Here is a 21,229-nt window from a genome sequence, read left to right as displayed (position 1 = left end):
CTGCACTCACTATTCTGCTGGTGCAGTCACTGTGCACATACATTACATTACTGATCCTGAGTTACCTCCTGTATTATACTCCAGAGCTGCACTCACTATTCTGCTGGTGCAGTCACTGTGTACATACATTACATTACTGATCCTGAGTTACCTCCTGTATTATACCCCAGAGCTGCACTCACTATTCTGCTGGTGCAGTCACTGTGTGCATACATTATTGATCCTGAGTTACCTCCTGTATTATACCCCAGAGCTGCACTCACTATTCTGCTGGTGCAGTCACTGTGTACATACATTACATTACTGATCCTGAGTTACCTCCTGTATTATACCCCAGAGCTGCACTCACTATTCTGCTGGTGCAGTCACTGTGTACATACATTACATTACTGATCCTGAGTTACCTCCTGTATTATACCCCAGAGCTGCACTCACTATTCTGCTGGTGCAGTCACTGTGTACACACATTACTGATCCTGAGTTACCTCCTGTATTATACCCCAGAGCTGCACTCACTATTTTGCTGGTACAGTCACTGTGTACATACATTACTGATTCTGAGTTACCTCCTGTATTATACCCCAGAGCTGCACTCACTATTCTGCTGGTACAGTCACTGTGTACATACATTACATTACTGATCCTGAGTTACCTCCTGTATTATACCCCAGAGCTGCACTCACTATTCTGCTGGTGCAGTCACTGTGTACATACATTACATTACTGATCCTGAGTTACCTCCTGTATTATACCCCAGAGCTGCACTCACTATTCTGCTGGTACAGTCACTGTGTACATACGCTCCCTGACAGAAGTTATGTCGCTTATCCATGTTATGTAAATAAAATCTTATAACCTGACATTAATTTCATCCATTGTTTGTATAAATTATTCTTTTGAAAGCTGAAACCCTCCGAAATGTGGTTTAGATTAAGAAAATAAATTGGCATCACTGCAGAAATATTGATCATTTAATGGACACAGAATGGTCAGATTTTGGCAAGACACAAGTTTTGTCGCCTGGTCACACAATGCCCCCAATCCTAGTTTATATCCTCACCTGTGCTCAGTAAATGATCGGTTAATTAGTGGGTGTGTATAAAAAGAAACCCAGCACCCCAGAGCCTCACTTGAGCTCAGACAACATGCCTAAAATCCACCCTGCGACCAAAGCCTGGATTATCAAGAGGCTGAAGACCAGATCCACTGCGTAGGTGGCGGGCACCTTTAATGTGTCTCAGCAACAAGTACAAAGAATTAAAAAATGATTAGAAGAGACTGGAGATGTGTTTGACAAGCCCAGGTCCGGCAGACCCCACAAGACAACTGCTCAGGAGGGACATTTGTTGGTTAGAAAATCCAAAGCAAGCCCCTCTTCCACTGCAGCAGAGCTCCAACAGGCCTGGTCACCTCAAGTCCCTGTGTCAACTAGAACAGTTTGTAGGATTCTGTCTTGAAGTTGCCTCCATGGTCGAATCAGTGCCCAGAAGCCAGCACTAAACAAAAGGCAAACAAAAGTCCCACAGCCTGCTAAACAGATGGACGCTGGAAATGTGGCAGAAGGTGGATTTCTCTGATGAATCTTCAGTAGAATTACACCACAGCCACCGCAAATACTGCAGGAGACCTACTGGAGCCCGTATGTATCCAAAATACACCCAGAAAACAGTTAAATTTGGTGGTGGAAAGATCATGGTCTGGGGCTACATTCAGTATGGGGGTGTGAGAAACATTTGCAAGGTGGAAGGCAATATCAGTAGCCTAAAATATCAAGAAGTATTAGCTACCTCTTATATTCCAAATCATAAAAGGGGTCAAATTCTGCAGCAGGATGGTGCTCCATCTCATACATCCATCTCTACAACAAAGTTCCTCCAGGCAAAAAAGATCAAGGTGCTCAAGGACTGGCCAGCCCAGTCACCAGACCGGAGCATCATTGAGCATGTTTGGGGTAGGATGAAAGAGGAAGCTTGGAAGACAAAACCAAAGAATCTAGATGACCTCTGGGAGGCAGGTGAGACTGCATTCTGTGCTATTCCTGATGACTTCACTAATAAATTGCATGAATCATTGCTGATCCGCATGGATGCCGTCCTTCAAGCTCATGGAAGTCACACAAAATATTAAATATGACACTAATGGCACCACAGCTTCATTCACCAATGTTATGCAACATATATTTGTATTTTATGTTATTTCTTTGAATGTCCCATTAATTTCTGGCCGACAAAACTTTTGTCTTGCCAAAATCTGACCACTCTTCGTCAGGTTATTAGCTTTTATTTACATAACCTGGATAAGTGACATAACTTCTGTCAGGGAGTGTACTCCAGAGCTGCACTCGCTGTTCTGCTGGGGAGGTTTCTTGTGGACCTAGCAGCTGCTCTTTTCGTGAAGGTCAGGGTCGTTGTTCCTCATCAGTGTGGTATATAGATGACATATTTCCTGATGTTAATGCTCTGCAGATACTGAAGAAGCAGTGGCTGCTGGGAGATTTCAGCAGTGTAGTAGCTTTATGTGGTTCCCCTTTCAGTCCTGTACGTTATGTGAGCGCCTTTAGTCTGACCATGACGCGACCCATTCATACCGGCAGGGCCTGTACTTTGCTCCGGATGGTGACTCCACACCACACACTCTATAGTGATGGTGACAGCAGCACAGAGTGTTTAAGTCCCGGGCTTTGAATTTAGATGAGGGGAGAATTTGTAGAGCCGGTGCTGGGTCTTGTCTGACGATGGTGTTGGCACCCGGTGCCGCGCTCTTCCTGCCGCCTGTCCCTCGTCCACTGCCTCCTGTACGCCTTTTCTTATTGATGAGGACGCTTCCCTTTTGGACAGTTATGACAAGTCCACCTCCTCGTCGGTAAATGCCTGCCGGGTCCGGGGCCCTCATTCTCCTGGACTGGGCTTTACTAAACAGTGCCTAGAACGGAGAGGTGATCGTGCAGGCCGGGGTCTCCGTTTCAGACTACAAGCAGCGGGCAGTCCCATTGTCGGCCCACAGTCATGACTCAATTCACGGACTCTGCCGTGGGTGTCCGCAGTCAGAATCCCACTTTACATCTATACATCAGTGTGTGGGGGGCTCCACACTCATGGTGACAGCTGTCTACCCCCAGCGTTGGCTCTGACTGCAGCCTGGGGAGAGTTGATCACATCCTTTTCATGGCTCTCACATGGGGCGGAGGGATTGACTAGAATCATGGGAGACTGCTATAGAAACTGAAAACCCTAAATACAGTGACAGCGATGGGAAAACACAGTGCTGTCAGTCCGTACTATGCACCATGCCGGGAAACATGTAAGTGAACCCCTGTATGAAAGACATCAAGATCTAATGGTCAGAAGGCGTTTCCGTGGAGAACCAGAGGAGGAGAATGAGGAGGAAGGAATCTCGTCCACCAAGTAACGGTACACACGGCCAGTTTCCTTCCATCTCTCCTGGACCGTGTGAGCCCTGCCTCCAGGCAAATGTCTTCCAGGACTCCTGAAGTTAGCTAATGTTATAAAAGCTGGCACAATCAGTCCGTGGTCACACATTTGTACAATACCAGGAATATTCAGCATTAGGACTTTCCAGGACTGGGCATCTTGGTCTCTTCAAGAGCACAATGGGCAATTGTAAAAGGGAGTGAAGCCAGGAATAAGAATAAAAGCCCCTTGCCCACCGTGCAGACTGTAAAGCCTCTGATCACGTGCTACAAACCATTGAGAGGACGGGCTCCACGAAGGAGACTACGGTGTCCCGATAACGGGATGTTCCCCAATGCTTCCAGGACAGATGAGGAAAAACGATGCGCCTCAAAGCGGCACAGAAATCCTCTGCAACATAAGGAAAAAAAATCTGTTCTGAAGATGCCGTGTTCCATCATTAACCCTATGGATGGGTCATGTGTGTACATTAACCCTGTGGATGGGTTGCGTCTGGACTTTAACATTTATTATTATAGTGCCATTTATTCCATGGCGCTTTACATGTGAGGAGGGGTATACATAATACATACAAGTACAGTAATCTTAAAAAATACAAGTCATGACTGGGCCAGGAGGAGAGAGGACCCTGCCCGCGAGGGCTCATAATCTACACGGGATGGGTGAGGCTACAGTAGGCGAGGGTAGAGCTGGTCTTGCAGCGGTTTGGTGGATCGGTGGTTACTGCAGGTTGTAGGCTTATCAGAAGGGGTGGATCTTCAGGTTCCTTTTGAAGGTTACCATGGTAGGTGAGAGTCTGATAGTGTGGTAGAGAGCTCCAGAGTAGGGGGGATGCGTGGGAGAATTCTTGTATGCGATTGTGGGAAGAGGAGATAAGAGGGGAGTAGAGAAGGAGATCTTGTGAGAATCGGAGGTTTCGTGCATGTAAGTACTAGGAGACGAGGTCACAGATGTATGGAGGAGACAGGTTGTGGATGGCTTTGTATGTCATGGTTAGGGTTTTGAACTGGAGTCTCTAAGCAATGGAGAGCCAGTGAAGGGATTGACAGAGGAGAGGCCGAGGAATACCGGGGAGACGGGTGGATTAGTCGGGCAGCGGAGTCTAAGATAGATTTTAGAGGTGCGAGGCTGTTAGATGGGAAGCCACAAAGCAGGAGGTTGCAGTAGTCCAGGTGGGAGATGATGGCATGCACTCGTGTTTTTGCAGATTGATTGAGGAATGTGAGGATCTGGGAGATATTTTAGAGTTGTAGTCGGGGGGAAGGATGATGAATTGTGTTTTAATTTATGTAAAGTTTTTGAAATATAGCTGATGAGAAAGTTGAAATAGCGACCAGACATTGTGGGATTCTCGTTGGTAAGGACACGTTATTAAGGCCAGAGAGATAGATGTGTGTCATCAGCATAGAGGTGATAGTGACAGCTGTGGGACTCGAATGAGTCCCAGGTCAAAGCTGTAGGTGGAAAAGAGCAGTGGTCCTAGAATTGAACCTTGGGGACACCAACAGATGGTGAGATGAGGAGGTGGTCTGTGAGTTGGAAATGCTGAATGTCTGGTCTATTGGGTATGATTAGATCCGAGATAGGGCCGAGTCTAAGATGCCAAGAGATGAGAGAATCTGCACTAAGAGGGAATAGTCCTCTGTGTCAAAGGCAGAGGACAGGCCCAGGAGGAGCAGGACAGAGTAGTGTCGCTTTAAATTGGCTGTTAGTAGGTCATTGGTGACTTTAGACACGGCAGCTTCAGTGGAGTGATGTGGTCGGAAACCAGATTATAAGCGGGAGGAGAAATGGGAGGACAGTTCAAAATGGACGTGTTGTTCCAGTAGTTTTAAGGCATGGGGGAGAAGTGATATAGGGCAATAGCTACTTACACATGATGGATCAAGGGAAGTATCTTTGAGGATGGGTGTGATCGAGGCATGTTTGAAGCATGAGGGGAAAATACCAGTTAGTGACAGGTTGAATAAGGTTGGGATGAAGACTGGTGAGGTTTGGGATGAGGTGAGATCGAATTAGATCAAGTGCACAGGTGGTGAGATGGGATCTGGAGAGTAGAGAGGAAAGTTGGTCTTCTGTAATGGTGGAGAAGCTGGTTTTGGAGGAGGGGCAGAGTAGTTATGACTAGGGGCTGTGGGGACTTTAGGCAAAAGCTTTGTCTGATATATCAATCTTCTGCTTGAAGAATGAGGCAAAGTCTTCAGCTGAGATGATAGGAGAGGAAGGGGCTGCTGGGGGATGGAGGAGAGAATTGAAAATAAATAGCTGATTAGGGTTGTGAGACAGGGAGGATATGAGACATGAGAAGTAGGTTTGTTTTGCTGTAGTGAGGGACTGTTTGAATGCGATGAAGTGCAGTTGGAATGGGATTTTTTCCATCTCCACTGAGTAACTATGGAAGCTGACCTCAGTTCTTTAGTCAGACACATGGGCCAGGGTTGCCTGTTGATTGTGTAAGCTTTGGTATGTGTGAGGGTAGCGACCGATTCGAGAGCTGCAGCTGTTGTGATGTTATATAGAGCGGTTGCAGCATCTGCATTGTGTAAAGAACTCATGTTTGCAAGAGTGAGAAGGAATTCAGGGAGTGAGTGTAAATCAAAGTGTTTGAGTTTTCTTCGAGAGTGTGCAAGTTTCTAGAGTGCGGATTGTGCACCAGGAGAGGAAAGAGAATGTAAGAAGGCCATGGTTAGAAAGCAGGAGACGTGAGTTAGAGAGGTTAGATAGGGAGCAGAGACGGGTGAAGATTGAAGATGAGGTCTAGTGTGTGGCCATCTTTGTGAGTGGCTGCTGAAGACCATTGAGCGAGGCCAAAGGAGGAAGTGAGAGAAGCGTAGACAGCTGAGAGGGAAGTGTCAATGGTGATATTGAAGTCCCCCATGATGATAGTGGGGAACCCTATGGAGGGGTCGCGTCAGTTCATTAACCCTATGGAGGGGTCGCGTCAGTTCATTAACCCTATGGAGGAGTCGTATCCGTTCATTAACCCCATGGAGGGGTCGCGTCCGTTCATTAACCCTATGGAGGAGTCGCGTCCGTTCATTAACCCTATGGAGGAGTCGCGTCCGTTCATTAACCCTATGGAGGGGGTCGCGTCAGTTCATTAACCCTATGGAGGGGGTCGCGTCAGTTCAATAACCCTATGGAGGGGTCGCGTCAGTTCATTAACCCTATGGAGGAGTCGTATCCGTTCATTAACCCCATGGAGGGGTCGCGTCCGTTCATTAACCCTATGGAGGAGTCGCGTCCGTTCATTAACCCTATGGAGGAGTCGCGTCCGTTCATTAACCCTATGGAGGAGTCGCGTCAGTTCATTAACCCTATGGAGGGGGTCGCGTCATTTCATTAACCCTATGGAGGGGGTCGCGTCAGTTCAATAACCCTATGGAGGGGTCGCGTCCGTTCATTAACCCTATGGAGGGTGTCGCATCCGTTCATTAACCCTATGGAGGAGTCGCGTCCATTCATTAATCCTTTGGAGGAGTCGCGTCCGTTCATTAACCCTATGGAGAGTTCGCTTCCGTTCATTAACCCTGTGGAGGGTTCGCGTCCGTTCATTAACCCTGTGGAGGGTTCACGTCCGTTCATTAACCCTATGGAGGGGTCGCGTCTGGACATTAACCCTATGGAAGGGGTCGCGTCTGGACATTAGGCCTATGGAGGGGGTCGCGTCTGGACATTAGCCCTATGGAGGGGGTCGCGTCTGGACATTAACCCTATGGAGGGGATCGCGTCTGGATATTAACCCTATGGAGGGGGTCGCGCCAGTTCATTAACCCTATGGAGGGGGTCGCACCAGGTTATTAACTGTAGTTACTGCTGCCGTCTTTTGCCCATCTAGAGATGACATTTTGCACACGCTTCTTGCTCAGTGACATTGGATGGAGACGTCTGCGTTCACTATTTTTCACGTCTTGTCTCAGATTCCCTGGGATTTGGGTCTGGACAGTGGCTGTGCCATTCACACACATGAAGATGCTCTGATGTAAACCCTCCTTTGTAGGTCTTGTGGGATAATGAGTCTTCCTGCTGTAAGGTGAACCTACACCTATTCTCAGTTCTTCTGCAGCCTCCTACAGGTTTGCCTGTATATCTACACCCATCTTCCCATCAACTCTGAGCAGCTTCCCTGCCCATGCTGAAGTGTCTCCCCACAGCAGTATGCTGCCAGCACCATGTGTGACAATGGGGATGGTGTTTTCAGAGTGATGTGCAGTGTTAGTTTTACATTTAGCCCAAAAGTTCTCCTTTGGGCTCATCTGACAAGTTCCCCTTCTTCCACACACTCGCTGTGTCACCAACATGGTACTTCTTATGGACTTCAAAAATGGCTTTTTTTTCCTTGTTGCTCTTCAGAAAGGCCAGATGTCATGATCACGTGCGACTGGACACACCGCCTCCAGCAGGGCGAATTTATATGACACGCGTGACCCTGGATACACCGCCTCCAGCTGGGCGAATTTAAATAATAACACGTGCAGCCGGATACACCGCCTCCAGCAGGCGAATTTCAGTAGTACACGTAAGTCTGGATACTCCACCTCCAGGAGGGCGAATTTCAGAATAAAGGGGAAAACCAGGGAAACGATTACAATGGTGGCCTTGCGATAGGGAACAGGGACGTGGAGACCTCCTGCACTCCCCTGAGTCAGTGTCTCTACACTCCTAACAATCCCTAGGCCGGTTCCACACCGGGCGCCGATCAGGATACCTAATATCCCTAGTTCACCCTGCACCTAGCCCTTTCTAGTGAAGTGGACGGTGCAGACACTAATCCCACCACTGCACTGAAACACACATAAGGGAAAGAGACAAACAGGGAAACACCACTTAGCTTTGCTCTTTTGCTAATGCTCCCAGCAACAGAGTCCAACACCTGAGTGCATCTTCCTCCGACCGTGTCCAACACCTGAATGCAGCTTTACAGCAACAGCATCCAGCACCCGAGTGCCGCCTTGGAGCAACAGAGTCCAGCAACTGAGTGCAGCTCTACACCATAGCTGCCACTCCACCAAGCTTTGCAGGAACTCCTCACTGACATCATAGCTGCCACTCCACCAAGTTATGCAAGACCGCCTCACTGACACCATAGCTGCCACTCCAGGACTCTGACCGAGCTGCCCGGGACTCTCCTCCAGCTCCTTCCTTCACCAAGGATGGTTGGAAAAGACCAATAATATCACCAACAGTGAGGGAGCACAACTGACACACCTTTATTGAGCAATCACAATTGTTAGTGATTCCCGTGCAATAACATTAACCACCACTGGGGGCAAACTAGAACTAAAAACACCAGTGCAATGCCCATAATGGCCACTGGGGGCAAAAAACAACCTTAAGCACAGCTTAAGGAAAAAAATAAGGTTACTTCTACATTTATCTGTCAGATCCAACCTGGATCATGACACCAGATTTGTGGAGTATATGACTAATTGCAGTCCTGTGGAGAGATTCTCCCCTCTGAGCTCTAGATCTCTGCAGCTCCTCCAGTTACCATGGGTCTCTTGGCTGCTTCTCTAATTAGTGCTCTTCTTGCTTAGGATGTCTGTGTAGGTGGACAGCTTTATCTTGGTAGGGTTACAGTTGTGCCGTACTCCTTCCATTTTTGGATGATGGATTGGATTGTGCTCTGTGAAATGTCCACAGCATGGGCTGTTTTTTATAACCAACCCTGCTTTACACTTTTCCACAGCTTTATCCCTGACCTCTCTGGTGGGCATCTTGATTTTCATGATGCTGTTTGATCCCTAATGTTCTCACACAAACCTCTGAGGCTTTCACAGAACAGCTGTAGTTATACTGAGAAGAAATCGCACTCAGGTGGACGCAATGTACTAATTGTGACTTCTGGATACGATTGGTCACTCTGGATTTTTATTTAGGGGCATCAGACTACAGGGGGCTGAATATTAATGCACAATGTCACAATGTTCAGATTTATAGTTTTATAATAATTAGTAAACTTGGTATCATTTCCTTTTCACGTCACTGCTACTTGCTACTTTGTTGTATCACAGAAAATCCCCCCAAAATACATTTAAGTTTGTGGGTGTAACGGAAAAGAATATGGAAAAAGTCATGGGGTATGAAGACTTTTTCAAGGCATTGTACCTGACTTTGAAAAGTCATATTGTTCACACTCTAACGGAGAACGCAGCTCTTGAGATTCTCAGATATTGGGGCAATCACAAATGCAGCAAACGTTTTGTTGTAAAAAGTCTCCAGAGTGCAAAAAACACGAGAGCGAAAAGGCTGCATAAAAACTTCCAAAGGTACTTACAAGAAGATTCCGAGGAGAAGCGACCAGGAGCCGTTATTCCCCAGTGCTGTCATATTCTAGATCTTCAACTTCCCTGGTGCCCATAAATACAAGGTGCTCTGAGACACGGCCGAGATGTGGAGGCCGAGCCCTACCACCATTGAGCAAGGCACAGAAGTATAAGGTGATCAGTGCTCAGAGACACAGCCGAGTAATTGGACAATTCTCTCAGATGCTCTTTACTGGAATACATGGTCTTTTTTCTCATTAATCCATCATCATTTCAACAGGTAAAAGGGTCTGGAGCTGACTACAGGTGCGGCATTTCCATTTGGAAGCTGTTGCTGTGAACCCACAACATGCAGACAAAGGAGCTCTCGATGGAGGAGAAACCGACCAGCAATAGGCTGAAAAAAAGAAAAAATCCATCGAGAGAGCAGAAATGTTAGGAGCTGCCAAATCTACAGTTTGGTACATTCTTTTAAATAAAAAACAACAGAGTGTCTTGGTGAGCAAGAAACTCAGAAAGACCTGTACGTCCCTGGAAGAAACCTGTGATGGATGATCACAGAATTCTTCCCACGGTGAAGAAAACCCCTCACAACATTCCCCTAAGTGAAGAAACTTCAGGAAGTCGGGTTCTCAGTATCTAAGTCCACCATAAAGAGAAGACTTAATGAGAGCAAATACAGAGGGGTCACCACAAGGTGCAAACCATTAATCAAACTGAAAATAGGCCAAACTAGACTTTACCAAAAAGAATCTAAAGATGCAGCCTGGTTCTGTAAAAGCAAAACGAAACTCAACCTGCTCCAGAATGATGCGAGGAAGAAAGTCTGTAGAAGGCTTGGAAAGGCTCCTCAACCTCGTCACATCCTGTGTGATGGTGCGGGCGTGCGTGGCTTCCATTGGCATCGGTCATGTGACGACGCAGCATTTAATCTTAATTATCCAGACGTCTATTTTCCGTAAGCCAGGAAGCATAGACTGTTATCTTTAATTTGACTCTTATAGATTGAATTGAAATTTGAAAATTGATTAATGGTTATATACCTCTTATATCAGCTTCTGCAGTTTGTTGTACTGTTATCTTTGCAAACCAGAGTTGCAGGGTCACTGCACAATAATTGCTGATATGTTGATTACACATTATACCAGGCCATGCAGTTTTTTTGCAAACACTGAAAGATAAAGTAAACATTGCAAGTTAATCTCATCACCCCTTCCCCTTGACCTGTGCATCATGGCTTGAAGAACAGTTGTGAACAATAAAAAGGGCATATGCCTGTGTAACAAGATACACAGGTGGTCAAAATTGTTGGTACCCCTCGTTTAATGACAGAAAAACCGACAATGGTCACAGAGAGAACTTGAATCTGACAAAAGTAATAATAAATCAAAAATCTATTAAAATGAACAAATGAAAGTCAGACATTGATTTTCAACCATGTTTCCACAGAATGTAAAAAAAAAATAAAACTCATGAAATAGGCCTGTATAGAAGTGATGGTACCCCTGAAAATAATGTGACAAGAGACATGTTACATTGCGGTGTGTCCACTAATTATCACAGGTGTCTACAATCCTGGAGTCAGGGAGTGGCCTGTATAGAGGCTACAGATCCTCACCGTGCTGTGTGGAGACATGGTGTGTATCACACTCAGCATGGACCAGAGGAAGCGAAGGAAAGGGCTGTCTCAGGAGATTAGAAAGAAAATCATAGACAAACATATTACAGGTAAAAGTTATAAGACCATCTCCAAGCAGCTCGATGTTCCTGTGACTACAGCTGCACATATTATACAGAAATGTAAGCTCCATGGGACTGTAGCCAACCTCCCTGGACGTGGCCGCAGGAGGAAAACTGATGACAAATCATTGAGATGGATAATAGGAATGGTAACAAAAGAGCCCAGAAAAACTTCTAAAGCGTAAAGGTGAACTTTAAGCTCAAGGAACATCAGTGTCGGATCGCACCATCCGTCGTTATATGAGCCAAAGTGGAGTTCATGGGAGACGACCAAGGAGGACACCATTGCTGTAAAAAAAATTATAAAAAATCCAGATTGGAAGTTGCCAATCTACATGTTGAGAAGCCACAAAGCTTCTGGGAGAATGTCCTATGGACAGATGAGACAAAAATGGAACTCTTTGGCAAGACACATCAGCTCTATGTTCACAGATGGAAAAATGAAGCATGTCAAGAAAAGAACACTGTCCCTACTGTGAAACATGGAGGAGGCTCTGTTATGTTCTGGGGCTGGTTTGCTGCATCTGTCACAGGGTGTCTAGAATCTGTGCAGGGTACAATGAAATCTCAAGACTATCAAGGGATTCTAGAGAGAAATGTGCTGCCCAGTGTCAGAAAGCTTGGTCTCAGTCGCAGGTCATGGGTCTTGCAGCAGGATAACGACCCAAAACACACAGCTAAAAACACCCACAAATGGCTAAGAGGAAAACATTGGACTATTCTGAAGTGGCCTTCTATGAGCCCTGACCTAAATCCTATGGATCATCTTTGGAAAGAGCTGAAACATGCCGTCTGGAAAAGGCAACCTTCACACACGAGACAACCAGAGCAGTTTGCTCTTGAGGAGTGGGACAAAATACCTGCGAGAGGAGCAGAAGTCTCACTGACAGGTACAGGAATCATTTGATTGCAGTGATTGCCTCAAAAGGTTGTGCAGCAAAATATTAAGTTTAAGGAACCATCATTTCTGTCCAGGCTTATTTTCATGACTTTTATTTTTTTTAAAATTCTGTGGAAGCATGGTGGAAAAGCAATGTCTGACTTTCATTTGTTCATTTTCATAGATTTTTTTTTATTACTTTTGTAAGATTCAAGTTATTTCTGCCACCATTGTGGGGTTTTTGTCATTAAACGAGGGGTACCAACAATTTTGACCACGTGTGTGCATCCAGACATCGAAGACATCCAAAAGAACCAGAGACTGTTTACAAAACTACAGCCAAGAACCCTCTACAGGAAAGCTGCCAGATCATGGCTCCATCAAGGACACTGATTTGACATTTTACAGGATGCCAGCTTAGGGGACCACTGTCCCAGCTGAAAGAATACAAATCTGCTCCAATGACCATCACTGAACCTGTGGAGTAGTCAGGATGTGGACCCACCGGTCACTTGAACCCCATGGATACGTTTGGGAAAGCCAGGTTGGGGACTGACTGGTCACCTGTCTCGATGGAGATGTTCGGAGAAGCAAGGTTGTGACCCTCCATTCAACTGGCCTTGTACCTGCATGGACTGTCATCTTTCTAAGCTTGTCGTTACCTCCTCTCTGTGCGTGCCACAGGTGGGGTAGTTAATCATGGAAATCCCAGAGTCACAGCTGCTCTTATCCCGGCGAATCTGTGGAAGGGGGAGACAGTAATTTTGCCCTACCTAGGATATTTTACTGGGACTGTTCTATGTATTATTGCCTATTTTGTGGTTCAATAAAGTATTGCCACACTGTTTTACCCTCACCCTGTGTTGTCTGAGTAGTGTTATGCCCACAATAAAAGACGAGCGGCCATTCGGTGGGATGAGCTCTGGTCCCACCACTAGTGGACTAGGGCATCTGCTTACCCCCTCCCCGTGTCTCCACAGGTCACTGGTGGTTATTATTGATGAGACTGAAGGCCGAAGCGGCCAGATTAATCCTGTCTGTACTGGATGATATTTTCTACTGAGATTCACCAAAATGTAGCAAGAATGACTGGATTGCGCTTCACAGGACAGATGGACAATGACCCAAAACATCCTGCGAAATAAAAGAACTTAAATATTCTGCAGTGGCCGAGTCCTCACCAGACAAAACTGAAAGCAGAAAAAAACACAAACATCGAGAATTGAAATTACTGCAGTAAAGGCGGCAAAGCCTCACACCGGAGACCAGCGATGGTGGCGTCCATGGCCTCCAGACTTTAGGCCATCATTGCCTGCAAAGAATTCTCTACAAAGGGTTAAACATGGACATTTTATTTATGGGAAAGTGAATTTGTCCAATTACTTCTGAGCCCTGTGAAATGAGGATTTGTAGGAAAATGGATGCAATTCCCTAACATTTCACAGGAGATTTCTGTTCAACTCCTTTTAACCCTGAAAGTCCCCATTTCAATTGCAAAAATAGCGGCCTGTAGAGCTGAAATCATGAGGATTCATTATTGAACAAAGATTTCTGGACCAAACTGTAGAGGTCCTCTCTGTGTAGCAGGAAGTGTTCACTCCGACTACTGTACCCGTTCATCTCTGTAGGCTGAGGCGCTCACTCCAGCCGTTATACATTAAACTCCTGTACTCTGTGTAGACTGAGGCGCTCTCTGGCCGTTATTTCCCCCATTCTCTTTGTAGACTGAAGCGCTCACTCCAGCCATTATACATCATATCCCTGTCTTCTGTGTAGACTGAGACGCTCACACTGGCCGCTATACATTATACTCCCTTCCTCAATGTAGACTGAGGCGCTCGCTCTGGCCATTATATCCCCGTGCTCTGTAAGCTGAGGCTCTCACTCCGACCATTATATCCCCCGTCCTCTCTGTAGACTGAGGGGCTCGCTCCGGCCATTATACATCATATCCCTGTCCTCTGTGTAGACTGAGGCGTTTGCGCCAGCTGTCTGTAGACTGAGACGCTAACACTGGCTGCTATACATTATACCCCATTCCTAAATGTAGACTGAGGCGCTCGCTCTGGCCATTATATCCCTGTACTCTGTAAGCTGAGGCTCTCACTCCGACCATTATATCCCCCGTCCTCTCTGTAGACTGAGGGGCTCGCTCCGGCCATTATACATCATATCCCTGTCCTCTGTGTAGACTGAGGCGCTCACTCCGGCCGTTATACCCATGTCCTCAGTGTAAGCTGAGGTGCTCGCTCCGGCCGTTATACCCCGCCCTCTGTGTAAGCTGAGGCGCTCGATCCGGCCATTATATCCCTGTCCTGTCTGTAAGCTGAGGCGCTCTCCGCAGCCGGTATACCCCCGTCCTCTGTGTAAGCTGAGGCGCTCGCTCCGGCCGTTATACCCCCGCCTTCTGTGTAACCTGAGGCGCTCGATCCGGCCATTATATCCCTGTCCTGTCTGTAAGCTGAGGTGCTCGCTCCGGCCGTTATACCCCGCCCTCTGTGTAAGCTGAGGCGCTCGATCCGGCCATTATATCCCTGTCCTGTCTGTAAGCTGAGGCGCTCGCCGCAGCCGGTATACCCCCGTCCTCTGTGTAAGCTGAGGTGCTCGCTCCGGCCGTTATACCCCCGCCTTCTGTGTAACCTGAGGCGCTCGATCCGGCCATTATATCCCTGTCCTGTCTGTAAGCTGAGGTGCTCGCTCCGGCCGTTATACTCCCGCCCTCTGTGTAAGCTGAGGCGCCTGCTCCGGCCGTTATACCCCTGTCCTCTGTCTAAGCTTAGGCGCTCGTGGGCCACCATTATACCCCCGTCCTCACTGTAAGCTGAGGTGCTCGCTCTCATCATCATTGCACCTCAGGTGTTATTGTAGCTCAGTGATGGATGCTCCTGTATCTTCTGCAGTTTACCCTTTGTTGATCATGACTGTATTATCTCGGTAGCAGGTGTCCACTCAGGGGAGGGGTCCATTTTTAGGCGAGTAGTTCTCTTACTCATCCGGCTGAGGAGGTTCGGAGACTGGAGGTAATGAGTCCTGGTCCTGTGAAGTCTCACGTGTCTCTAAACAGTTTCCTCCTCCTGCAGGTCGGGAAGGGCTGTCCGCGGCCTCCGCTGGCAGCACTCACAATTGGGCGGTGGTGAGATATTGGGGTTAATTGTCCTGTGGATGGGGGAGGTGGTCAGGGTCAAGGATGATGAGATTTCAGTGTTTTGCTCATGGCTCCTGTCGGTGGCGCTGCTCCTGATTACTGGCTTTTCCCTTCTAGATCGCTGCCCAGCGGCAACGTGCCCTCGCCATAATGTGCCGAGTCTATGTGGGCTCCATCTACTATGAGCTGGGAGAAGACACCATTCGACAGGCGTTTGCACCTTTTGGACCTATTAAAAGTATTGACATGTCCTGGGACTCGGTCACAATGAAGCACAAGGTAAGGAAGCCTAAAAGCGTAAGTAGTCGATGGTCCTCACCCCTGGATATGCCTTCCATGATCCTGCGGGTACATCAATCTGCAGCTAAATTCACTGTTGTCAGCTGAGAAAAGTCTCAGGAGGCACCCCCTTTATTATGGGCCAGTTAGAATTATTCTTATCCAGATTCTGACAACTTGTAGGATGTGGTCACCATCTTGGTTGCCTTCCGGAGGTGCATCTTCAGTCTAGTCTTGTTTTCCTCCAGGGATTTGCTTTTGTGGAGTACGAGGTCCCGGAAGCTGCGCAGCTGGCACTGGAGCAGATGAACTCTGTCTTGTTGGGCGGAAGAAACATAAAGGTAAGGGGATGGCGGCTTATATTGGTGCAGATCCCATGTTATAGCAGCCTGTGCAGACTCTTGTCCGGGTGGCCTGGTGGATTCCATCATTGCGTGCCCTGGCACCGCATCATGCAGACCCCCACAAGCAATGTCACCCCACATAACACCATGGACCCCCCCACCCTCTGCAGGTTACTTGGCTTCACATGTCGTGACGTCTGGTCTCTCTCCCTCCAGGTGGGCAGACCCAGTAACATTGGCCAGGCACAGCCCATCATCGACCAGCTGGCGGAGGAGGCACGTTCCTTCAACAGAATCTACGTGGCCTCTGTCCATCAAGACTTATCAGACGACGATATCAAGAGTGTGTTTGAGGCCTTCGGAAAGATTAAGTCGTGTATGTTAGCCCGGGACCCCACGACAGGCAAACACAAAGGTTATGGCTTTATAGGTGAGTGCTCCCGTAGGGCGAGCTGTGGGTGTCTGATACTTTACTGGTGACATATTTGTGCCTTCTGCAGCCGGGACTGGGCTGCGTTAGAAGACACGGGTGCTGTCGAGAGCCATGCAATGTCTGCACTTACCGCTGAGGTGAATGCAGCCACAGAACAGACATTGGCGCATTCTGAAGCCCCGATGCATATCTCATTGTATGTAACACGTGAACAAAGGGGGGGGTCCCTGCCCCGAGAGCTTACCGTATTTCATCCTCTACTTCCAGAGTATGACAAGGCGCAGTCCTCACAGGATGCTGTTTCCTCCATGAACTTGTTTGATTTGGGCGGTCAATATCTCCGAGTAGGAAAAGCAGTAACGCCTCCCATGCCCCTGCTGACGCCAGCCACACCAGGAGGTCTGCCGCCTGCTGCCGCGGTAGCTGCTGCTGCTGCCACCGCCAAGATCACTGCTCAGGTGAGGACTATGGCTTTGTTTTCTGGGGTTGGGGACTCAGGTACTACATGTGTTTTTTCAGTGGCCGATGCATCCTGTATTGAGCTGCTACCTGTGGTTGCGCTTTTACTTCATTGTTACTTGTGCTTTTTCTTGGTCACAGATGTTTTATTTGACATTGTGTCTCTTCTCTATCTCCGGTAGGAAGCAGTAGCCGGAGCAGCGGTCCTCGGCACGCTGACCAGTCCTGGGCTTGTCACACCGACGCTAACCCTGGCACAGCCACTTGGGGCATTACCTCAAGCAGTGATGGCAGCACAAGCCCCGGGGGTTATTACAGGTAGGTGACCTGTGTGGGATGGGGAACAGATTGTACTGCCACGGGGGGGCTCTAATCAATACCGTACCAGGAGATGGAGGCACAAAATTGATTTGTAGATCAGTTATCTGATACCTGTTGAGTTGCTCAGTGCTGAGTCCTCTGTCGGGTGGCTCAGTGCTGAGCCCTCTGTCTGTCTGTCGGGTGGCTGAGTGCTGAGCCCTCTGTCTGTCGGGTGGCTCAGTGCTGAGTCCTCTGTCTGTCGGGTGGCTCAGTGCTGAGCCCTCTGTCTGTCTGTCGGGTGGCTCAGTGCTGAGCCCTCTGTCTGTCTGTCGGGTGGCTCAGTGCTGAGCCCTCTGTCTGTCTGTCGGGTGGCTCAGTGCTGAGCCCTCTGTCTGTCGGGTGGCTCAGTGCTGAGCCCTCTGTCTGTCTGTCGGGTGGCTCAGTGCTGAGCCCTCTGTCTGTCGGGTGGCTCAGTGCTGAGCCCTCTGTCTGTCTGTCGGGTGGCTCAGTGCTGAGTCCTCTGTCTGTCTGTCGGGTGGCTCAGTGCTGAGTCCTCTGTCTGTCTGTCGGGTGGCTCAGTGCTGAGCCCTCTGTCTGTCTGTCGGGTGGCTCAGTGCTGAGCCCTCTGTCTGTCGGGTGGCTCAGTGCTGAGCCCTCTGTCTGTCTGTCGGGTGGCTCAGTGCTGAGTCCTCTGTCTGTCTGTCGGGTGGCTCAGGGCTGAGTCGTCTGTCTGTCGGGTGGCTCAGTGCTGAGCCCTCTGTCTGTCTGTCGGGTGGCTGAGTGCTGAGCCCTCTGTCTGTCGGGTGGCTCAGTGCTGAGTCCTCTGTCTGTCGGGTGGCTCAGTGCTGAGCCCTCTGTCTGTCTGTCGGGTGGCTCAGTGCTGAGCCCTCTGTCTGTCGGGTGGCTCAGTGCTGAGCCCTCTGTCTGTCTGTCGGGTGGCTCAGTGCTGAGTCCTCTGTCTGTCTGTCGGGTGGCTCAGTGCTGAGTCCTCTGTCTGTCTGTCGGGTGGCTCAGTGCTGAGCCCTCTGTCTGTCTGTCGGGTGGCTCAGTGCTGAGCCCTCTGTCTGTCGGGTGGCTCAGTGCTGAGCCCTCTGTCTGTCTGTCGGGTGGCTCAGTGCTGAGTCCTCTGTCTGTCTGTCGGGTGGCTCAGGGCTGAGTCGTCTGTCTGTCGGGTGGCTCAGTGCTGAGCCCTCTGTCTGTCTGTCGGGTGGCTGAGTGCTGAGCCCTCTGTCTGTCGGGTGGCTCAGTGCTGAGTCCTCTGTCTGTCGGGTGGCTCAGTGCTGAGCCCTCTGTCTGTCTGTCGGGTGGCTCAGTGCTGAGCCCTCTGTCTGTCTGTCGGGTGGCTCAGTGCTGAGCCCTCTGTCTGTCGGGTGGCTCAGTGCTGAGTCCTCTGTCTGTCGGTTGGCTCAGTGCTGAGTCCTCTGTCGGGTGGCTCAGTGCAGAGTCCTCTGTCTGTCGGGTGGCTCAGTGCAGAGTCCTCTGTCTGTCGGGTGGCTCAGTGCAGAGTCCTCTGTCTGTCGGGTGGCTCAGTGCTGAGTCCTCTGTCTGTCGGGTGGCTCAGTGCTGAGTCCTCTGTCTGTCGGGTGGCTCAGTGCTGAGTCCTCTGTCTGTCGGGTGGCTCAGTGTTGAGCCCTCTGTCTGTCTGTCGGGTGGCTCAGTGCTGAGCCCTCTGTCTGTCTGTCGGGTGGCTCAGTGCTGAGCCCTCTGTCTGTCTGTCGGGTGGCTCAGTGCTGAGCCCTCTGTCTGTCTGTCGGGTGGCTCAGTGCTGAGCCCTCTGTCTGTCTGTCGGGTGGCTCAGTGCTGAGCCCTCTGTCTGTCTGTCGGGTGGCTCAGTGCTGAGTCCCCTGTCGGGTGGCTCAGTGCTGAGTCCTCTGTCGGGTGGCTCAGTGCTGAGTCCTCAGTCTGTCGGGTGGCTCAGTGCTGAGTCCTCAGTCTGTCGGGTGGCTCAGTGCTGAGTCCTCAGTCTGTCGGGTGGCTCAGTGCTGAGTCCTCAGTCTGTCGGGTGGCTCAGTGCTGAGTCCTCAGTCTGTCGGGTGGCTCAGTGCTGAGTCCTCTGTCTGTCGGGTGGCTCAGTGCTGAGTCCTCTGTCTGTCGGGTGGCTCAGTGCTGAGTCCTCTGTCTGTCGGGTGGCTCAGTGCTGAGTCCTCTGTCTGTCGGGTGGCTCAGTGCTGAGTCCTCTGTCTGTCGGGTGGCTCAGTGCTGAGTCCTCTGTCTGTCGGGTGGCTCAGTGCTGAGTCCTCTGTCTGTCGGGTGGCTCAGTGCTGAGCCCTCTGTCTGTCGGGTGGCTCAGTGCTGAGCCCTCTGTCTGTCGGGTGGCTCAGTGCTGAGCCCTCTGTCTGTCGGGTGGCTCAGTGCTGAGCCCTCTGTCTGTCGGGTGGCTCAGTGCTGAGCCCTCTGTCTGTCTGTTGGGTGGCTCAGTGCTGAGCCCTCTGTTGGGTGGCTCAGTGCTGAGTCCTCTGTCTGTCTGTCGGGTGGCTCAGTGCTTAGTCCTCTGTCTGTCTGTCGGGTGGCTCAGTGCTGAGCCCTCTGTCTGTCTGTCGGGTGGCTCAGTGCTGAGCCCTCTGTCTGTCTGTCGGGTGGCTCAGTGCTGAGCCCTCTGTCTGTCTGTCGGGTGGCTCAGTGCTGAGCCCTCTGTCTGTCTGTCGGGTGGCTCAGTGCTGAGTCCTCTGTCTGTCTGTCTTTACAAACCGCCCGACGGACAGTCTATTTGTGAAGTGCATGCACTAATGATTTGGTGTTTGTTATTGTATCTCACATTTTAGGGGTTCTCGGGATTTTCTGTGGCTCAATCTGGCAAACAGCACCATCTCTTACTGCGGTTCTTTTGGGGTCTGCACTTTTTTAGTGTTTTTTGTTAATGGTCTTGCCTTTGCTTTAGGTGTGACCCCAGTACGACCGACACTGCCAGTAGCTATTCCCCAGGTGGGGCTGGTGAACCCCATACTGTCCAGCCCCCCAGCCCTGGTGCAGATGGAAATGAAGAAGGAGAAGGAAGAGGAGGAGCTGGCGCCGGAATCGGAGCGGCCGGAGATGCTGAGTGAGCAGGAGCACATGAGCATCTCTGGGAGCAGCGCACGACATATGGTCATGCAGAAGCTCATGCGCAAGCAGGAGGTGAGAGGGGCTCTGCGGCATCATCTGAGGGGCCCATCTATGGCGACGGTTGTCATCCATGTCTCTTTTCTCTTCCACAGTCCACAGTCATGGTTTTACGTAACATGGTGGATCCAAGAGATATTGACGACGACTTGGAGGGGGAAGTAACGGAAGAATGCGGCAAGTTTGGCGCTGTGAACCGGGTGATCATCTATCAGGAGAAGCAGGGCGAGGAGGAAGACGCCGAAATCATTGTTAAAATATTTGTGGAGTTCTCCATGGCCAGTGAAACGCACAAAGCCATCCAGGCGCTGAATGGACGCTGGTTTGCCGGACGCAAAGTTGTGGCGGAAGTGTATGACCAAGACAGGTTCGACAACAGTGATCTATCAGCGTGAGCCCTGGACTATCGCCCCCATCCTCCCTCATCTGTCCATGTACTGTTTATTTTTAATGATTGTGAATTTGTCCTTATTCTGCTGCGTAGAATTCAGGGTAATAAAATGTCCGCTCTTTTTTTTTTTTTTTTTGGTCTTCCATTTCACTGATTATCCTAGTTGCTTGTAATGAGGGAAGCGTTCGCTATGGATGCCACTACTATCAGTGCTGTACTTTGTAAGTAGATCTTCCACACAGCTCATTAGGAGTTAATTCCTTCTGTGAGGAAACGGGGTTGGATGGCGCCCCAGTCTGCTAGCTGGATCCGCATTGACCAGGGATTGTCCCGCATAACGCTACTCTGACAACACAGTGCGGGTAAAACAGGCAGATAACACATGGAACAGTCCCAACAAAATTCCCCAAGATGGTGCACATTAGAGTCTCACCCTTCCTCTGACTCTCCGGGATAATGGTG

The 21,229-nt window shown here is 49.5% G+C and overlaps 1 protein-coding gene across 2 annotated transcripts in view; it reads left to right on the top strand.

Moving 5' to 3' along the window:
• Positions 1–20,897, top strand: part of PUF60 (poly(U) binding splicing factor 60) — a 49,597-nt gene extending 28,700 nt beyond the window's left edge. For both annotated transcript variants that reach the window (XM_073543295.1, XM_073543294.1), the window contains 7 exons: positions 15,580–15,741; positions 15,990–16,082; positions 16,302–16,515; positions 16,786–16,976; positions 17,160–17,295; positions 20,156–20,391; positions 20,472–20,897. In XM_073543295.1, the coding sequence (XP_073399396.1) occupies positions 15,580–15,741; positions 15,990–16,082; positions 16,302–16,515; positions 16,786–16,976; positions 17,160–17,295; positions 20,156–20,391; positions 20,472–20,771 (1,332 nt within the window). In that variant the 3' untranslated portion in view covers positions 20,772–20,897. The remainder of the gene's footprint in view (positions 1–15,579; positions 15,742–15,989; positions 16,083–16,301; positions 16,516–16,785; positions 16,977–17,159; positions 17,296–20,155; positions 20,392–20,471) is intronic.
• The last annotated feature ends 332 nt before the right edge of the window (positions 20,898–21,229 follow it).

This window comes from Dendrobates tinctorius, unplaced genomic scaffold (assembly GCF_039654945.1).
Source record: "Dendrobates tinctorius isolate UK_male_01 unplaced genomic scaffold, ASM3965494v1 ptg000130l, whole genome shotgun sequence".
NCBI lineage: Eukaryota > Metazoa > Chordata > Amphibia > Anura > Dendrobatidae > Dendrobates > Dendrobates tinctorius.
This window is presented reverse-complemented; position numbering and strand designations above follow the sequence as displayed.